This window comes from Arvicola amphibius, chromosome 8 (assembly GCF_903992535.2).
Source record: "Arvicola amphibius chromosome 8, mArvAmp1.2, whole genome shotgun sequence".
Lineage (NCBI taxonomy): Eukaryota > Metazoa > Chordata > Mammalia > Rodentia > Cricetidae > Arvicola > Arvicola amphibius.
Genome location: NC_052054.1, coordinates 75,042,971 through 75,059,638, shown reverse-complemented (window position 1 = coordinate 75,059,638; position 16,668 = coordinate 75,042,971). Strand labels below are relative to the sequence as shown.

The 16,668-nt window shown below is 47.8% G+C and overlaps 1 protein-coding gene across 1 annotated transcript; it reads left to right on the top strand.

Moving 5' to 3' along the window:
* The first annotated feature begins 3,856 nt into the window (after window positions 1–3,856).
* Rabac1 (Rab acceptor 1) lies at window positions 3,857–6,787 on the top strand. Its single transcript, XM_038339662.2, has 5 exons — window positions 3,857–4,017; window positions 4,258–4,470; window positions 4,686–4,783; window positions 6,363–6,464; window positions 6,546–6,787. Exons 1-5 carry the CDS (start codon window positions 3,962–3,964, stop codon window positions 6,632–6,634), a joined length of 558 nt encoding a protein of 185 aa, XP_038195590.1. The 5' UTR covers window positions 3,857–3,961; the 3' UTR covers window positions 6,635–6,787.
* Window positions 6,788–16,668: the final 9,881 nt, after the last annotated feature.

Below are 16,668 nucleotides of genomic sequence, written 5' to 3'. Positions count from 1 at the left end.
TATGCCTGCTGGCTCTTCTCCTGTGACAATTGCTGGGGTTAATCTGTCATGCTGACTTGTCTGTTTTCCTTTTTCTGTCATGTTGAGATTGAAACTCAGACCACACAAGGCAGGGACTTTACCACTGCACCACACTCCCAGCCCCTCACTGAGAGATTCTAGGCAAGTACTCTACCATTGAGCCACACCCCAGCCCCTCACTGGAGGATTCTAGGCAGGGGCTCTACCACTGAGCCACACCACAGCCCCTCACTGGGGGATTCTAGGCAGGTATGTGTGTTCTTGAACTGCATACAAATGAACTCTTACGGCATATCCTTTGATGCTTATGACTCAGATACATCTGTGAGCATCTCCGTGATGTCATGTTCATCATCATGGCTCTGTTCATGGTGTGACTCTAACACATGCTTTCTAATTGGGTCCCTATTGATCCATGTTTGTCCATGTTGGAGCTGCTGGGAATAGAAAAGACAACCAGCCATATTTTTGTTATTTATTCATTTTATTTGATATTTGAAGCAGGGTGCTGATATGTATCTCACACTGGCCTCTTTTTTGCTTTGTGGGTTTTTGTTGTTTCAGAGTCAGGCATTGTTTATAGGGATTTAATTTTTTTATACGGTCTTGCTGTGTAGACCAGACTGGCCTCATATTTACAATCCTCGTCCCTCTGCTTCCCAAATGTTAGGTTTACAAGCATGTACCACCTCACCTACTTCTTCGGCTGTTTAATTTTAATGAAAACTTCCAGAACCTATCTCCAAAGCATGGACTGGGTATTTGCATCCCACAGGGTAGAAAAAAAAAAAACATCCATTCCACATGCCTGCCACTAGGTGGCAGAAGCAAGCATTTTAATTCTAGCCATCCTGATTGGACAGCCAAACTTCTTCCTGGGTGTTAAGCAGCTAGGCGTGCCTGCCCTGATCTGACAGCCTCTCCGTGCAGGAATCTAGGTGGCAAGGATGCTGTGGGCCTTTATGAGTGAGTGTATGCACGTGCCAGTACACAAGACAACCAGCTGATGCTGAGTGTGGTGTCATAAACCTTTAGTGCCAGTTTTCCAAGGTGGTAGATGGACGATCTGAGTTTGAGGCTAGCCCTTGAAAGCTGTTCTCTGACCTTCACAGATGCTATAAAACACACACACACACACACACACACACACACACACACACACCACTGATAAATAACATAAAACTTTTAAAATAACCAAGTGCCTGGGTGTGGCTCAGGTGGTAGACTACTTGCCTACCAAAGCTGAATTTGATCCAAGCCCCACATAAATCAGGTATAGGGTCACACATCTGTATGTATTCATGAACTGGAGACAAGAAGATCAAAAGTTCTAGGTCAGCTGGGCGGTGGTGGCACACACCTTTAATGTAATCCCAGCATTCTGGAGGCAGAAACAGGTGGACCTCTGGTGAGTTCAAGGCCAGCCTGGTTTACAGAGTGAGTTCCAGGACAGGCTCCAAAGCTACAGAGAAACCCTATCTTGAAAAAAAAAAAGAAAAAAAGAAAGCTTGAGGTCACACTCTCCTAGGCTGCAAAGTGAGGTGGAGTTATAAAGGAAATGTAGCAGGGCGGGGCGGTGCATGATTTTAATTCCGCACTCGGGGACAGAAGCAACCAAATTTCTGTGTGAGTTTGAGGCCAGCCTGGTCTACAGAGTGAGTTCCAGGACAGCTAGGACTGTTATATAGAGAAACCTTGTCTTGGAAAATCAAAAAATAAAGAAATAATAAAGTAAAACTGGCCATTTTCTAGTGGCGCACCTGTAATCTCAGCAATTGGGAGGCAGAGGCGGGAGGATCAAGAGTTTAGGGTTGCCGGGCGATGGTGGCACACGCCTTTAATCCCAGCACTCGGGAGGCAGAGGCAAGTGGATCTCTGTGAGTTCGAGGCCAGCCTGGTCTACCAGAGCTAGTTCCAGGACAGGCTCCAAAGCCACAGAGAAACCCTGTCTCGAAAAACAAAAAACAAAAAACAAAAAAAGAGTTTAAGGTTACTGTTGGAGCCCTGTGCACCGCGACCTCTGGTGAGCTCAGGACAGAATGGTCCTGGGAGGGGTTGCATGAGCCAAGACCGCCGTTTGGACACCCACAGATTCTGCTTCATTCATCTAGTGCCAGGGAGGAACACCTGCTTAGACAGACAGACACAGCACAAAAAGGGGAGGAGTCTCCGTGAAGTCCGCAGCAGGCATTATAAACAGGTTTGTGCTAATATCTTCCTGGCCTCCCAGTGCCGCTTGCTCTGGGAACTCAAGAGGCAAAAGAAGTAACCACTGGGGGCTGGAGAGGTTGTTCAAAAGTTAAGAACACCGAGTGCTCTTCCAGAGAACCCAGGTTCAATTCCCAGCACCCACATGGCCACTCACAAGTGTCTATAACTCCAGTTCTTTTTTTAAATTTTATTTATTTATGTTTTATGTATGAGTGCTGTGTATGAACAACTGCATGCCAGAAGAGGGCATCAAATCCTATTATAGATGGTTGTGAGCCACCATGCTGGGAATTGAACTCAGGATCTCTGGAAGAACAGCCAGTGCTCTTAACCACTGAGCCATCTCTCCAGCCCCTGTAACTCCAGTTCTAAGGGACCTGACACTCTCACACAGACATATATACAAGCAGAACACCGATGAACGTAAAAATAAACCATTGAAAAAGGTAGGTGGTAGTATCACATGCCTTTCATCTGAGCGCTTAGAGGCAGAGATAGGTGAATGACTTCGAGGCCAGCCGGTCTACAGAGTTCCAAGATAGCCAGGGCTATGTAGAAAAACCCTGTCTTGAAAAAAATAAATAATTTTTTTTTTTTTTGGTTTTTCGAGACAGGGTTTCCCTGTAGTTTCTAGAGGCTGTCCTGGAACTAGCTCTTGTAGACCAGGCTGGCCTCGAACTCAGAGATCTGCCTGCCTCTGCCTCCCGAGTGCTGGGATTAAAGGCGTGCGCCACCACCGCCCGGCCAAAATAAATATTTTTTTAAATAAAAATAAAAAGGAGAGTTTGGAGAGATGGCTTAGTAGTTAAGAGTGTGCATGCTGCTCTTCCAGACAACTAGAGTTCAATTTCCACACACATTTTGAATGGCTCATAACTGTAACTTCAGTTCCAGGGGGTGAAATACACTCTTTTGGGTCTCCTCAGGCATTGTCCCCCATGTGGCACACACACATAAACACATTTTTAAAAAGACCTATTTTTAAGTCAAATGTTTGTGTGTATGAGTAAGTACACGAGTATTTTTGGTCGACTAGAGCTGGTTGTAATTTTTTAAAAGATATTTATTTCTTTATTTATGTATATAGCATTCTGCCTGCATATATGCTTGCAGGCCAGAAGAGGGCACCGGATCTCATTACAGATGGTTGTGAGCCACCATGTGGTTGCTGGGAATTGAACTCACGACCTTTGGAAGAGCAGGCAGTGCTCTTAACCACTGAGCCATCTCTCCAGCCCTATAATTTTTTTTTTTTTTTTTTTTTTAAGGAAAGAAAAGTAAATGAACTCCATCCTGGACTTGCCCAGTCAAAATATCTGAAGCTGCAGTCAATGTTTTATTAAGCACTCTGGAGTCAGGACGACAGCTCTACAGGGTCCACGAAATCATGCAGAACGCTTGTTTCAGCTATTCAAACTCCCATAAAACCCTCCATTCTGACAGCCCACCTGTTAGACGCCACACTGCACGCTGTGAAACTACAGTTCCCACAATGCCAAGAGGCTCCCGCCGCGCTCTTAGCATACATCTCCCAAGGTGTCTTGCGAGTTAGACCGACCTCTTGACACCGCAATGACTACAACTCCCACAATGCTCGGAGGTGCAACTACCGCCCCCTAGGGCTCCTATTAGCCCTGCCACGTCCGGAGAGTCCGGTTTCGGGCGGGGCCGGCTAGGTGCTGCGGGGCTCGGGGCTGTTTACAGCGGTTCTACAAACTGCGGTGCAGACATGGCGGCCCAGAAGGACCAGCAGAAGGATGCGGAGGTGGAAGGGCTGAGCGCTACGTGAGCGAGCAGGAAATAACCCCCAGACCCAAGATGCAGGAGTCCCGGCCCCCAGACGTAGAGCTCTCCTTATCAGAGATGTCTCCTCAGCCCCTCCCCCCTGGGAGGGACTCAGGAGTATTAACTGTCTCCCAGGACCCTTTCCCCTAGGAGTTTAAGGTCATCCTTGGGACTGTGGGTACTGGGATCTGGGGTCCGGGTCCTTGTTCCTGCTTACAGCTGATCTGCCCCACCCTTCAGGACCCTGCTGCCCAAGCTGATTCCCTCCGGCGCAGGCCGAGAGTGGTTGGAGCGGCGCCGCGCGACCATCCGGCCTTGGGGCACCTTCGTGGACCAGCAGCGTTTCTCTCGACCCCGCAACCTGGGCGAGCTTTGCCAGCGCCTGGCACGCAATGTGGAGTATTACCAAAGCAACTACGTGTTCGTGTTTCTGGGCCTCATCCTTTACTGCGTGTGAGTGCCTCTGCAGCCCCGCCCTCGATAGTTAAGCCCCGCCCCTGTCGTCAGGGCCCGCCCCCACGAGTTACCTATGCCACACCTGGTGACCAAAGGACCAGGTCTGTCTGTACTCATGAATCCACCCGACCAGAATGCAGTATGGCCAAGACTAGAGGGGCCCAGCTGACACAGCCTCAGATGGCTGACTCCTGTCCCCCACGCTCTTCCAGGGTGACATCCCCCATGCTGCTGGTGGCTCTGGCTGTCTTCTTTGGAGCTTGTTACATTCTCTATCTGCGCACGCTGCAGTCTAAGCTTGTGCTTTTTGGTGAGAAATCCCCTGCCCAAATGGATCCCCAGGTCTCTCTGGCTATGGTCTCACAGAATGCAAACCTCCAAATATTGGGACTAAAGTCGGCCCAACCGAGATGTACACTAAAGTCATTACACTTAGTCCTTAGGGCTCAGACCTACCAGGTGTTCCCTCCAGTCTCAGCTTCCCAAACTCAGGGAGACCTCCAACACCCCTGGCTCCTCTGTCTCGAAATGACTCAATCCTCCCAATCCCTCCCAAACCCCCGCGGAGAGCATCAGCTGCAGGTACCCACACTGGACACCAGGTGGCGACCTTATGCAGGCCTAGATCCGCCTTCCCAGGCATTCGTCGAGAACCTGGGTTTTTTCAGAGGGGGAAACTGAGCTCTGTAGGTCCTGTGGCCCTAGACTGGTACCAGCTACCACTGGAAAGAAATATGTCAGGGAAGACCCCCTAGAGGAACATCCCGGATTAGCTAAGGAAACCTAAGGCAAGGTCTTTCAGGGCCCAGCAAGTTAGGGCTGGGGCAGGGGAGTGCCTGAAGTACAAGAGAACTTGACCTCGGCAAATGGTAATCACTGGGGCACACACAGTTTCCAGGCATAGGAGAACCTGAAAACACACACACACACACACACACAGTTTTGAGATAAGGTCTCATTTTGTAGCCTTGGCCTGCCAGGACCGCACTACGTAAACTAAGCTAGCCTCCAACTCACAGATTCCCCCTCCCTTTGCCTCCCGTGTGCTAGGATTAAAGGAGTGTGCCACCATGCCCTGGCCTTACAAAATTTGTTAAGCACCCAGAAGGCAGGCCCTCTGGAAGAGCAGCAAGTGCTCTTAACTGCTGGGTCGTCTCTCCAGCCCCTACAAACCAAATTCCTGTGAAACACAGCAAAGAACACAACCTCAAAGCCAGAAGCTCCAGCTCATGCCTATAATCCCAGCGTTTGGGAGGTTGAAGCAGAGAGATTGCTGCAAGTTCAAAACAAGCCTGGGCTTCAGGGTTTTGGGTTTTTTTTGTTTGTTTGTTTGTTTTTTATCAGAATAAGGGTTTGCAGAGATGGATCAGAGGTTAAAATTGAATTCTGTTCTTGCAAAGGACCCAGGTTTGGTTCCCAACACCCAAGTCCCCCAAGTAAGGTGACTGTCTCATAGCCACCTGTAACTCCAGCTTCTGGCCTCCTCGGGCACCTGAACTCTTGTGCACATATGTCCACACAGGGCACATACCCATAATTCGAATAATAAATAAAATCTTTAAAAATAAAAAAGAGGACAAAAGTTCTTAGGTCAGACCTGGCTCTGAGGCCACCAGCTTGAGACTAGTATCCAGGCTGGAACATGAGGCTAGCCTAGTCTGAGAGAGACATGACCTGGGGCCTAGGGGAGGTGGGAACAGAGCTGCATTGGAACTGAGGAAGGTGGTTATGGTCCGGGCAGGGCGCTTTGGGGAATCAGGGTCGGGCTAGGGATGGGAGGCTCTGATGTGAGGAGTCTGTCTTATTATATAGATGGTTTCAGAGCTTGTGACACTAGATTGACGGGGGAGGTCAGGTGGGAACAGCTGCCCAATGCCATCTGTCCCCAGGCCGAGAGGTGAGCCCTGCGCATCAGTACGCCCTGGCTGGCGGAGTCTCTTTCCCCTTCTTCTGGCTGGCAGGTGCTGGCTCCGCTGTCTTCTGGGTCCTGGGTGAGTAAAGAAAGGGTCTGGGTAGGGTGAGGTTGGGAGCCAGGGGAGAGAACGCATCCTGAACTACCCACGGTCCTACAGGAGCCACCCTCGTGGTCATCGGTTCCCATGCCGCCTTCCACCAGATAGAGCCTACGGATGGAGAGGAGCTACAGATGGAGCCTGTGTGAGCTGTCAGGACCTGCCTGCCTCACCCCGCCGCCCCCCTGTCTGCTGTTTTCCTGCCTGGCCTGGCCCTCAGTCTGCTCATCTCCAGCCTCCACCTCAGGCCCCTCTCCCAGGGAGAGGCTTTGTATTCAGAAATAAAGCTGTTACAGCTGCTACTTGGCTAATGGTTTCCTGGTTTCTCTTTTATAGGTAAGGAGGGGGTTTACTGAGAAACTGGAGCTGGAGATGTGGCTCAGCCAATAAGAGCACTGACTGGCCGGGCGGTGATGGCGCACGCCTTTAATCCCAGCACTCGGGAGGCAGAGGCAGGCGGATCTCTGTGAGTTCGAGGCCAGCCTGGTCTACAAGAGTTAGTTCCAGGCCAGGCGGTGGTGGCGCACGCCTTTAATCCCAGCACTCGGGAGGCAGAGGCAGGCGGATCTCTGAGTTCGAGGCCAGCCTGGTCTACAAGAGCTAGTTCCAGGACAGGCTCTAGAAACTACAGGGAAACCCTGTCTCGAAAAACCAAAAAAAAAAAAAAAAGAGCACTGACTGATCCAGGTTCAGTTCCCAGCACCCACGTTGCCGCTCACGCCTGTTTGTAACTCCAGCTGCAGGAGTCTTTGACTGAGGCTTTGACTGAGGCTTTACCCTGACGAACATGAATTAGTAACTGTTTTTGTTTTTGAGACAAGGTTTCAGGTAGCCCAGGCTAGCCTCAAACTCACTGTGTAGCCAAGGCAACTCCTGATCATCCTGCCTCCACCTCCCACGGGCTGGCATTCCTGACCTGTCACCATACCTGGTGCAAACAGCCGCTAGGCAAGCATGCTTGCGACCGCTTACGCTAGCCCCGGCCCTGAGGCTGGCTTTTAGTGGAGCATGCAGATTTGACTATCCAGGATCCCTGATGGCAGAGACCCAGGCATGGTCAGGAAGGCACACCGTGATCAAATGAGCCGAAAGGTGCCTAGACGGGTTGAGAAACTGCTCTTGATTGGGCGGCTTGGAGCTTCACTGAGGTTGTGGTGACTTTTCTGGAAGGTCTGGGAGTAAGGTCCCCAAGGCCTGGCAGTGCCCACACTCCTCCCATCCCCTTGTGTCACCCAGAAGTGGTTCTCCTCCCTTCTGTGGCCTTCAGTCACCAGCGTTAGCAGCAAGGGCTCAGTACCCAGCACCACTCTGGAATTCTGCTTCAGGCAGCAAGTCTCCAGCCCAGCCCAGTGTAACAACTGTGTGCCTGAGGCAAGGCTGCTGGGCTGCTGCCCTGAGTGGAGGCCACAGGCTTGGAGTGGTGGCTCAGCAGCTAAGAGCTCGGCTGCTCTCCAGAGGACCCGAGCTGGGCTCCAAGCACCCACTTCAGACTTAGAGCTGCCTGTAACTCCAGCTCCAGAGGATCTGACTTTCTCTTCTGGTTTCCAGGTACCTACATGTACATGTGTACACACACACACACATACACACACACACACACCACACGTGTACACACACACACACACACAAAGTGAGAAACATGCATTCTGAATGGAAAGCACAGCAGACTTCAGAGACTCCATATGAAGGAGGTGTATAATACTCATTGCTCATGTTTACATATATGTTAGGCAACATGTCACACACACCTTTAATCTCAGCACTCAGTCAAGAGGCAGAAGTAAGCAGAGCTCTATGAGGCCTCAAAGGCCAGCCTGGTCTACATAGTGAGGTTCAGGACAGCCAAGACTATATGTTTATTTATATATATATACCTATTCATATATGTCAATATACAAAGAGGTGGGAGCCCAGGTTGGCCTTGAACTTCTGATCCTCCTGCCTCTTGCTCCCTAGTCCTAGGATGGATGATAGTCTTGTGCCACCATGCCTGGTTTCTGTCAGGCTGGGAATGGATAAGCAGTCTACCAACTGAGGTAGAGTCAGTGCCCCTCATTTTAATAATGACCATTTTGGGTTTTGTTTGTTTGTTTGTTTGTTTGTTTGGATAGGGTCTCACTGTATAGCCCAGGCTGGCCTCAGGTTTGTGACAGTCCTGTGTCTTAGCCTCCCAAATGTTAGGATTAGAAACAGCAGCTGCCACCCCAGGTCTTTGATAATGTATACCGAAAAGATTCTATTTTTGTAAAAAATTGTTCCATTGAATTCATACGTGTGTGTTGTATGTGAATGTATGTGAGAGTGCACAAACCCATGAATGTACATGTCTGTGGAGGTCAGAACTGAAGTCAGGAGTCTTTTCCTATTGCTCTCAGCCTTGTTTTCTGAAACAGGGTCTCTGAACCTGGAGCTCACTTATTTGGCAAAACCAGCCAAATCTTCCTGTCTCTGCCTCCCCAGTGCTAGGATTACAGACTATGCCAGCATGCCTGGCATCTTACATGACTGCTGGGTCCAAACTCGAGTCCTCATGCTTGGGCTGCAAGCAAGTGACCGACTGACCCATCTCTCCAGCCCCATTTTTTTTATTTTATGCAGGGTCTCTCTACACAGCTCTGGCTGTCCAGAAACTCACTGTGTACACCAGGCAACTCACAGAGATCTGCCTGCCTGTGCCTCCTGAATGCTGGGATTAAAGGCATGCACCACCACCACTCCCAACTCCAAAATTCACTATTTAAAAATATTGAGGGCCTCAAGAGGTGGCTCAGGCGACCTCTAAAGTTGTGGTGGTGCATGCCTTTAATCCCAGCACTTGGGAGACAGAGGCAGGCAGATCTCTGAGTTTGGGGCCAGCCTGGTCTACAGAGCGAGTTCCAGGATAGCCAGAGCTACACAAAGAAACCCTGTCTCAAAAAACAAACAAAACCAATAACAACAACAGCAAAAAGAGGTGGCTCCATGTATTAATTGATCTTCCAGAGGACCTAGATTTAATTTCCATCAGTCACATGGCAGCTCACAATTGTTTGTAATTCCATTCTCAGGGTATCTGTTACCCTCTTCTGGTTTTCTCCAACACCAGGCAAAACATCCACACACATAAATCAAACTTAACAACAAATCCTTGAGGCCAGCCTGGGCTACGTAGTAAGACCCTGTCTCAAGAAAACAAACAAACAAACATAAATGTCTTTAAAATGTGACTGAAGAGCTGAGCTGTGGAGGTGCACACCTCTAATCCCAGCACTCAGGAGGCAGAAGCAGGCAGATCTCTGAGTTTGAGGACACCCTTGTCTACAGAGTGAGTTCCAGGACAGTCAGGGCTACGTAGAGAAACCCTGTCTCAACAAACAAAAGAGCTAGTTTCAGGACAGGCTCCAAAAGCTACAGAGTAACCCCATCTCGAAAAAAAAAAAAAAAAAAAAAAAACCAAAACCAAACCAAACCAAACCAACAACAAAAGTTAATCTAACCCACAGCGGAGACCTTGACTCTAAACAAAAACTCAGCAGTAGAATCTGGGGAGTAGGAGCAGGGCTCTGTGATCTAAAGTTTATCATCAAATCAGCCAAGCCTGGGGTCTTGTGGGGTCCCATGGATGTGGGCTGCAGGGCATAAGATCAGGAGAATAAATCTTAGCCAGAATAGATAAGAGCGATGTGGAGTGGAAAGAGATACTGAAAAGAAAAGTGGAAAGACAAATTCTGGAGGTGTTGTGTGAGAGCTGACAAGGGACCAGACAAAGGTAGCCCCCAGTCTTCATGCCTAGAACACCTTGGGTGGACCAGAGTCCAAAAGAACTACCGAGACTGCTCTTCTACAATTGGCCACCAGAGGGCAGACACGTGCTTCTTCCTGACTTTCTGCGGGACCAACAGAGACCAGGACAGGTCCTTGACCTGAGGCCAAGCCAAATCACTTGGGGATATTCAGAGGTCAGGATCTCTAGCCCAGTGTTTTGGTAGCAGGGGGCATTTTAATCTGGAATTCAATGCTAGTCCTCCAGGGGAGGCTGAAGTTCTGTGGTTCATCTGGTGTGACATGACATCCCGTTTACAGTGGTGTGTGTGTGTGTGTGTGTGTGTGTGTGTGTGTGTGTGTGGTGTGTACAGAATGTGTTCTAGATACCTTGATTGGAGGTGATAGGCTGAGCACTCCAGTGAGTGGCTGGTCTGAGTTTGTTGGTGGCAGGCAGAAATTGAGACAGGCCTGTAGTTTAATCTGAGGCTGACAAGTTCATTCTTCACCACCACCGCCCCCATTCAAATACAACAGTCATGGGCCAGGGAGATGACTCAGAGAGCAAAGGCTCTTGTTGCCAGATCTGACAAGTCCATGCTCAGAAACCACACAGCAGGAGAGTACAGACTCGAGCAAGTTATTCTCAGACCTCCATTTGTGTGCCACGGAATGCACTGTGCCCATATATAAACACAAACAAAAATAAATCAATATAAACATTTTAAAGTAAAAAGAAAAAAAGAAACAGCGAGAGCCTCGCTGTATAGCTCTAGGTGGTCTGGAACCTTTGTTCTTTCCATCCTAGTCTTCCCAGTTCTGGGGTGACGTGCCTGTCCCATCATGACATCTGTCTCTCCAGATCCTGGTTCTGGTGTTGAGTCACTGCCAAGAGCAGTAGCTTTCCTTGGACATGGCTGACAGGGTTAGTTGTTCAGGGTAACAGAAACTGAAGGACTCCGGGTTTCACCACAGAAACAGAAAACAAGGCTGTGGCTATTTGGGGAAACAATATCCAGTTGGCTGGTTGGGAGTTGATAGATTTGGGATTCAGGGCCAAGGATGTGGCTCAGCTGATAGAGTGCTTGCCAACCATGCATGAAGTCCTGGGTCCCCTCCTCAACACTCTGTAAACTGGTTATCCACACCTGTAATCCAGCACTTCAGAGATGGAGGATCAGGAGTTCAAGGCCACCCTGAGCTTCAGAGAGAAAGAGGGGAGAGGGAGAGGGTGGGAGAGAGAAAGAAAAAGCAAGAAAAGGCATTTTTTTTTAAACAGGGACTCTCTGGATAGTCCTGACTGTCCAGGAACTTGATCCGAAGACCAGGCTGGCCTTGAAGTCAGAGATCCACCTACCTCCATCTAGTATTAAAGGTGTGTGCCAACAAGAAAATATAATTTTAAAGACAAATGTGCCCTAATGAGTTCACATACATGCTGTACTTTGTATGGGTCCTTTGAATACTCTCTCAAAGTAGTCCATGTTTTAAATACAAAACAGGCCCTTAAATGTGCAGCATCTGTATGTGATTCCATGAGGGGCTGCTACCGTACTGGGAGATCAGAACTTGATGTTATGTTTTCATTGACTATTCCCGTATGATGTAATTCTTTGTGAATACTACCAAACACTGTATTTTAATCTTTTTTTTTTTTTTTTTGGTTTTGGTTTTTTGAGACAGGGTTTCTGAATACCTTTGGAGCCTGTCCTGAAATTCACTCTGTTGACCAGGCTGACCTCAAACTCACAGAGATCCTCTTGCCTCTGCCTCCCAAGTGCTGGAATTAAAGGTGTGCGCCATCACTGCCCGGCTCCTATTTTTTGAAAAAGATTTTCTTGAAGCCAGGTGGTGGTGGTCCTAGCACTTGAGTGGCAGAGGCAGTGGGACCTCTGAGTTCAAGGCCAGCCTGATCTACAGATTGAGTTTCAGGACAGCCAGGGCTATACAAAGAAACCTTGTCTGGAAAGAAACTGAGAAAAAAAAGATTTTAAATTTTTATACGTATACATGTTTTGCCTGCATGTATGTCTGTACACCATGGGCATACCAACTAGCTGAATCCTCAGAGGTCAGAAGAGGGTGTCAGATTCCCTGGAACTGAAGTTTTACAGAGGGTTGTGAGCCACCAGGTGGGTGCTGGAAACTGAGCCCAGGTCCTCTGCAAAAGCAGCAAGTCCTCTTGACTGCTGAGCCATCTTTCTAGCCCCTTTCCTTCTCTTCTCTCTCTTGCTTTCTTTCATAGTAATTTTTCAGTTTAATTTGTATTTTTTAAAAGATTTATTTAATTATTTTTATGTATATTAGTGCTCTGTCTGCATGTATACCTGCACACCAGAAGAGGTCCTCTGGTCTCACTAAGATGGTTGTGAGCCACCATGTGGTTGCTGGGAATTGAACTCAGGACCTGGGGAAGAGCAGCCAGTGCTCTTAACCTCTGAGCTATCTCTCCAGCCCCTAATTTGTATTTTTATGTGCATGAATGTTTTGCCTTCATACATGTCTATATACCATGTACATGCCTGATGTCCACAGAAGCCAGAAAAGGGTGTCAGATCCCCTGGGACTAGAGTTATACACAGTTCTAAGTTGTCATGTGGGTGTTGGGAACTGAACCCTGGGTCCTCTGGGAGAGCAGCCTGAGATCTTAACTACTGAACCATCTGTCCAATCCATGGTGATTCTTTCCTCGAGAGTTTCAGCTATTCAAATTGCAAAGAGTGGAGAGATTTTCTCACAATCTTGAGCCCTCTGAGAATTCCTGGGAATACTGACTTATGGACCTTGAATCTCAAAGATGAACAAGCTAGGAATTTGAAAACACTGAGAAGCTTGCTCCCTTGTTTCAAACACCATCTAATTCTAAATTGCATTACTGTTGCTGAATCGAAAGGAGAGGTTTCCCTTGTCCACGTGTTATAGCTCTGAAGGGAAAGGTATCCTGGCAGTTGGGATACCAGAGTCACACTGCACAAGAAACGTCACAGAAGAGATTATTGGGAAAGACACAAGAAGGTGAGCCTCTGTTCTGGCAAGAAGCAGCAGAGAACTGAGCAGGAGGCAGGCTTTATAGAGGGTTTCTGAGGGGCGGTGTTTTCCAGGGTGGGGATTTCCAGGGTGGGGATTGGTTGAATTTCAGACTCAAAGACTGATGGGTTTAGGGGCTCAGGGATTGGTGCCATGCAAGACCTTTTTGTTTTGATTGGCATGAGCAGCGTAGGCGTCTGGTTGTCTGGGATAACAGATATCTGAAGATCCTTCCTCTTCCTTTTGTGTGTGTCGGGGGCAGGGCTAGAGGGTAACCTCAAAAATATGCTACCCACCTCCTTTCAGTAGATCAGGCTGGCCTGGCCTGGCACTCACAGAGATCAGCCTGACTCTGCCTCCCAGGTGCTGGGATTAAAGGTGTGTGTCATCGTGCCTGGCCACAGTCATCCCACAATTCGGAAATTCTTTTTAATTTATTTTATGTATATGAGTACTCTATCTGCATGTATGATTTTATGCCAGAAGATCCCACTATAGGTGGTTGTGAGCCACTATGTGGTTGCTGGGATTTGAACTCAGGGCTGGAGAAATGGCTCAGCAGTTAAGAGCACTGCCTGCTCTTTCAAAGGTCCCGAGTTCAATTCCCAGGAACCACATGGTGGTTCACAACCATCTGTAATGAGATCTGGTGCCCTCTTGAGGAAGATCCCTGGTCAGTTGTCCTCATCAGCTTGGACCATGAAACCTAACATGGACAAGTTCAACAGAACTGCCATATACAGACTGCCCATGCATGCTTCAGCTTTGCCAGGGCATACATTTCATTTTTTTCACATGGTGGCTCACAACCATTAATACTGAGATTTGGTGCCCTCTTCTGGCATGCAGGCAGAACATTATATACATAATAAATAAACAAAACAAAGCAGAAAATACGTTATTTAAATAAACTTTAAAAAGAAAAAAAAATTTAAAAGCCATCGGTGGTGGTACATGCCTTTAATCCCAGCACTCGGGAGGCAGAGACAGGTAGATCTCTCTGAGTCCTGGTCTACAAGAGCTAACTCCAGGACAGGCACCAAAGCTACACAAAGAAACCCTGTCTCGAAAAACCAAAAAGAAAGAAAGAAAGAAAGAAAGAAAGAAAGAAAGAAAGAAAGAAAGAAAGAAAGAAAGAAAGAGAAAAAAGAAAGAAAAGAAAAGGGAAAAAAGAAAGGAAGGAAGGAAGAAAGGAAGGAAGGAAGGAAAAGAAAGTGATCCCAACACTTGGAATCACGTGCCTTTATTTAATCCCAGCACTAGGGAGGTGGCGACAGGAATGATATGGGTGGATGGAGAGAAGAATATAAGGCAGGAGGAGACAGGAGCTCAGTGCAGTCTGAGAACGGGATCGTCCCTTTGGTCTGAACAGTGGTAGAGAACTTTCTAGTGACTGACTGCCCTGCTTCTCTGATCTCCTAGCATTAACCCCTGTGTTTGACTCTGGGTTTTTATTATTAAGACCAATTAGAGGGCTGGAGAGATGGCTCAGAGGTTAAGAGCACTGGCTGCACTTCCAAAGGTCCTGAGTTCAATTCCCAGCTCACAACCATCTGTAATGAGATATGGTCCCCTCTTCTGGCCTTCAGGGACATATGCAGGCAGACCACTGTATACTTTATAAATAAATCTTTTTTAAAAGGGACCAATTAGAATTTGTGCTACATAGAAAAAAAAATCATGCTATTTTAGGAAAATTAAAACCTAGTTGCTAAGATTTGATTACCTGCTATACATAGTTTCTTATATAAGGAGATGGTGTTTAAAATAGGTTATTTAGGGGCTGGAGAGATGGCTCAGAGGTTAAGAGCGCTGACTGCTCTTCCAGAGGTCCTGAGTTCAATTCCCAGCAACCACATGGTGGCTCACAACCATCTGCAGTGAGATCTGGTGCCCTCTTCTGGTGTACAAGCATACACCCAGGCAAAACACTGTATACATAATAATAAAAGAAAAATTAAAAAAAGAATAGATTATTCAGAGTGGGGTATCCAAGGCTAGTCATACTGACGCTTAATTAGGGTTGACATGAAGATTCAGGCTGGGAATTCCATGTATCTGGATTTGAGGTGGTTTCATTTGAAGGTCTTGGTACCTAGTTCAGAGGTGCTTCACCTTGAAGCTCAGATGATCAAATGTTTACCAGCAAGGGGTAGGAGGGGGGTCTAGTGCCTATTTTATTGGTTTTGTTAATTAACTATATACATTATTTTTTGTTTGTTTTTTGAGACAGTGTTTCTCTGTGGCGCCCTGGCTGACCTGGAATTGACTCTGTAGATCAGGCTGACCTTGAACTCACAGAGAGAGATCCACCTGCCTCTGCCTCCCAAGTGCTGGCATTAAAGGCGTGTGCCACGACCACCAGGCTAAAAATATTTTATGGCATTCTATTGTATGTGCACACATGTTGGCCGACACACACCCTAGTACGTGTATGGAGGCCAGAGAATAATTTGTGGGAGTCAGTTCCCGCATTTCGCACGAGTGAGTCCCAGGTACCATACTTAGGTAGTCGGGTTTGGCAGCAAGCCCCTTTACCTACTGAGCCATGTCAGCAGCCCCTGGTGTTTATTCAGAAGTGGGAGTAGCTTTATCATGCGCATGCTCAGGGGCTGGACACATTCGAGAAGTAATGTGAGGCCCCACTGCCACAGTGGTGAGCAACAGGGCCCCAGTGCCCAGTCTGAGGAACTCAGGCCAGTTTAGGGTGTGGACTGTGGGAGTCCACATTCCTAGTTTTAGGGGTTCACTAGTCCAAGAGTGCTGGGGCTTGGATTAGGGGTCATATTCATCTCTCTTTTTCTCTCTTTGGCTTTTCAAGACAGTATTTCTCTGTAGCTTTGGTGCCTGTCCCAGAACTAGCTCCTGTAGACCAGGCTGACCTCGAACTCACAGAGATCCGCCTGCTTCTGTCTCCCGAGTGCTTGGATTAAAGATGTGTGTACCACCACTGCCTGGAGCTCATTTCTCTTTTTATTTTTTAAAACAAATTATTTTTCATTTTACGTGCATTGGTGTTTTGCTTGCAATGTATGTCTGTGTGAAGGTGTTGAACCCCCTGGAACTGGAGTTTCAGAGCTGCCATGTGGGTGCTGGGAATTGAACCCAGGTCCTCTGGAAGAGCAGTCAGTGCTCTTAGCCACTGAGCCATCTCTCTGGCCCCTATATCCATTTCTTGTGGCTACTGTAATGGTTTTAGAAGCTTTAGGACAGCAGTCACTGCCCTGGTTCGTACAACATAAATGAATTCTCCCCAGCTGGATGTGGTGGCGCAAACCTGTAATCCCAACATTGAAAAGACTGAGGCAGGAGGATTGCTGCAAATTGGAGGATAGTCTTGGCTACAGCATGGATGACTGATCTCAAGGAATGAACCAATGATTCTCTAGATAATTTCGGAAACCAGAAGTCCAAA

What these genes read in the sequence shown, in the direction of transcription:
- Rabac1 (XM_038339662.2), top strand. Translation starts at nt 3,962, where the DNA reads ATGGCGGCCCAGAAGGACCAGCAGAAGGATGCGGAGGTGGAAGGGCTG. An exon ending in GTGGAAGGGCTGAGCGCTAC is followed by an intron (nt 4,018 to 4,257) that starts GTGAGCGAGCAG and finishes CCCACCCTTCAG; the next exon opens with GACCCTGCTGCCCAAGCTGA. An exon ending in GGCCTCATCCTTTACTGCGT is followed by an intron (nt 4,471 to 4,685) that starts GTGAGTGCCTCT and finishes ACGCTCTTCCAG; the next exon opens with GGTGACATCCCCCATGCTGC.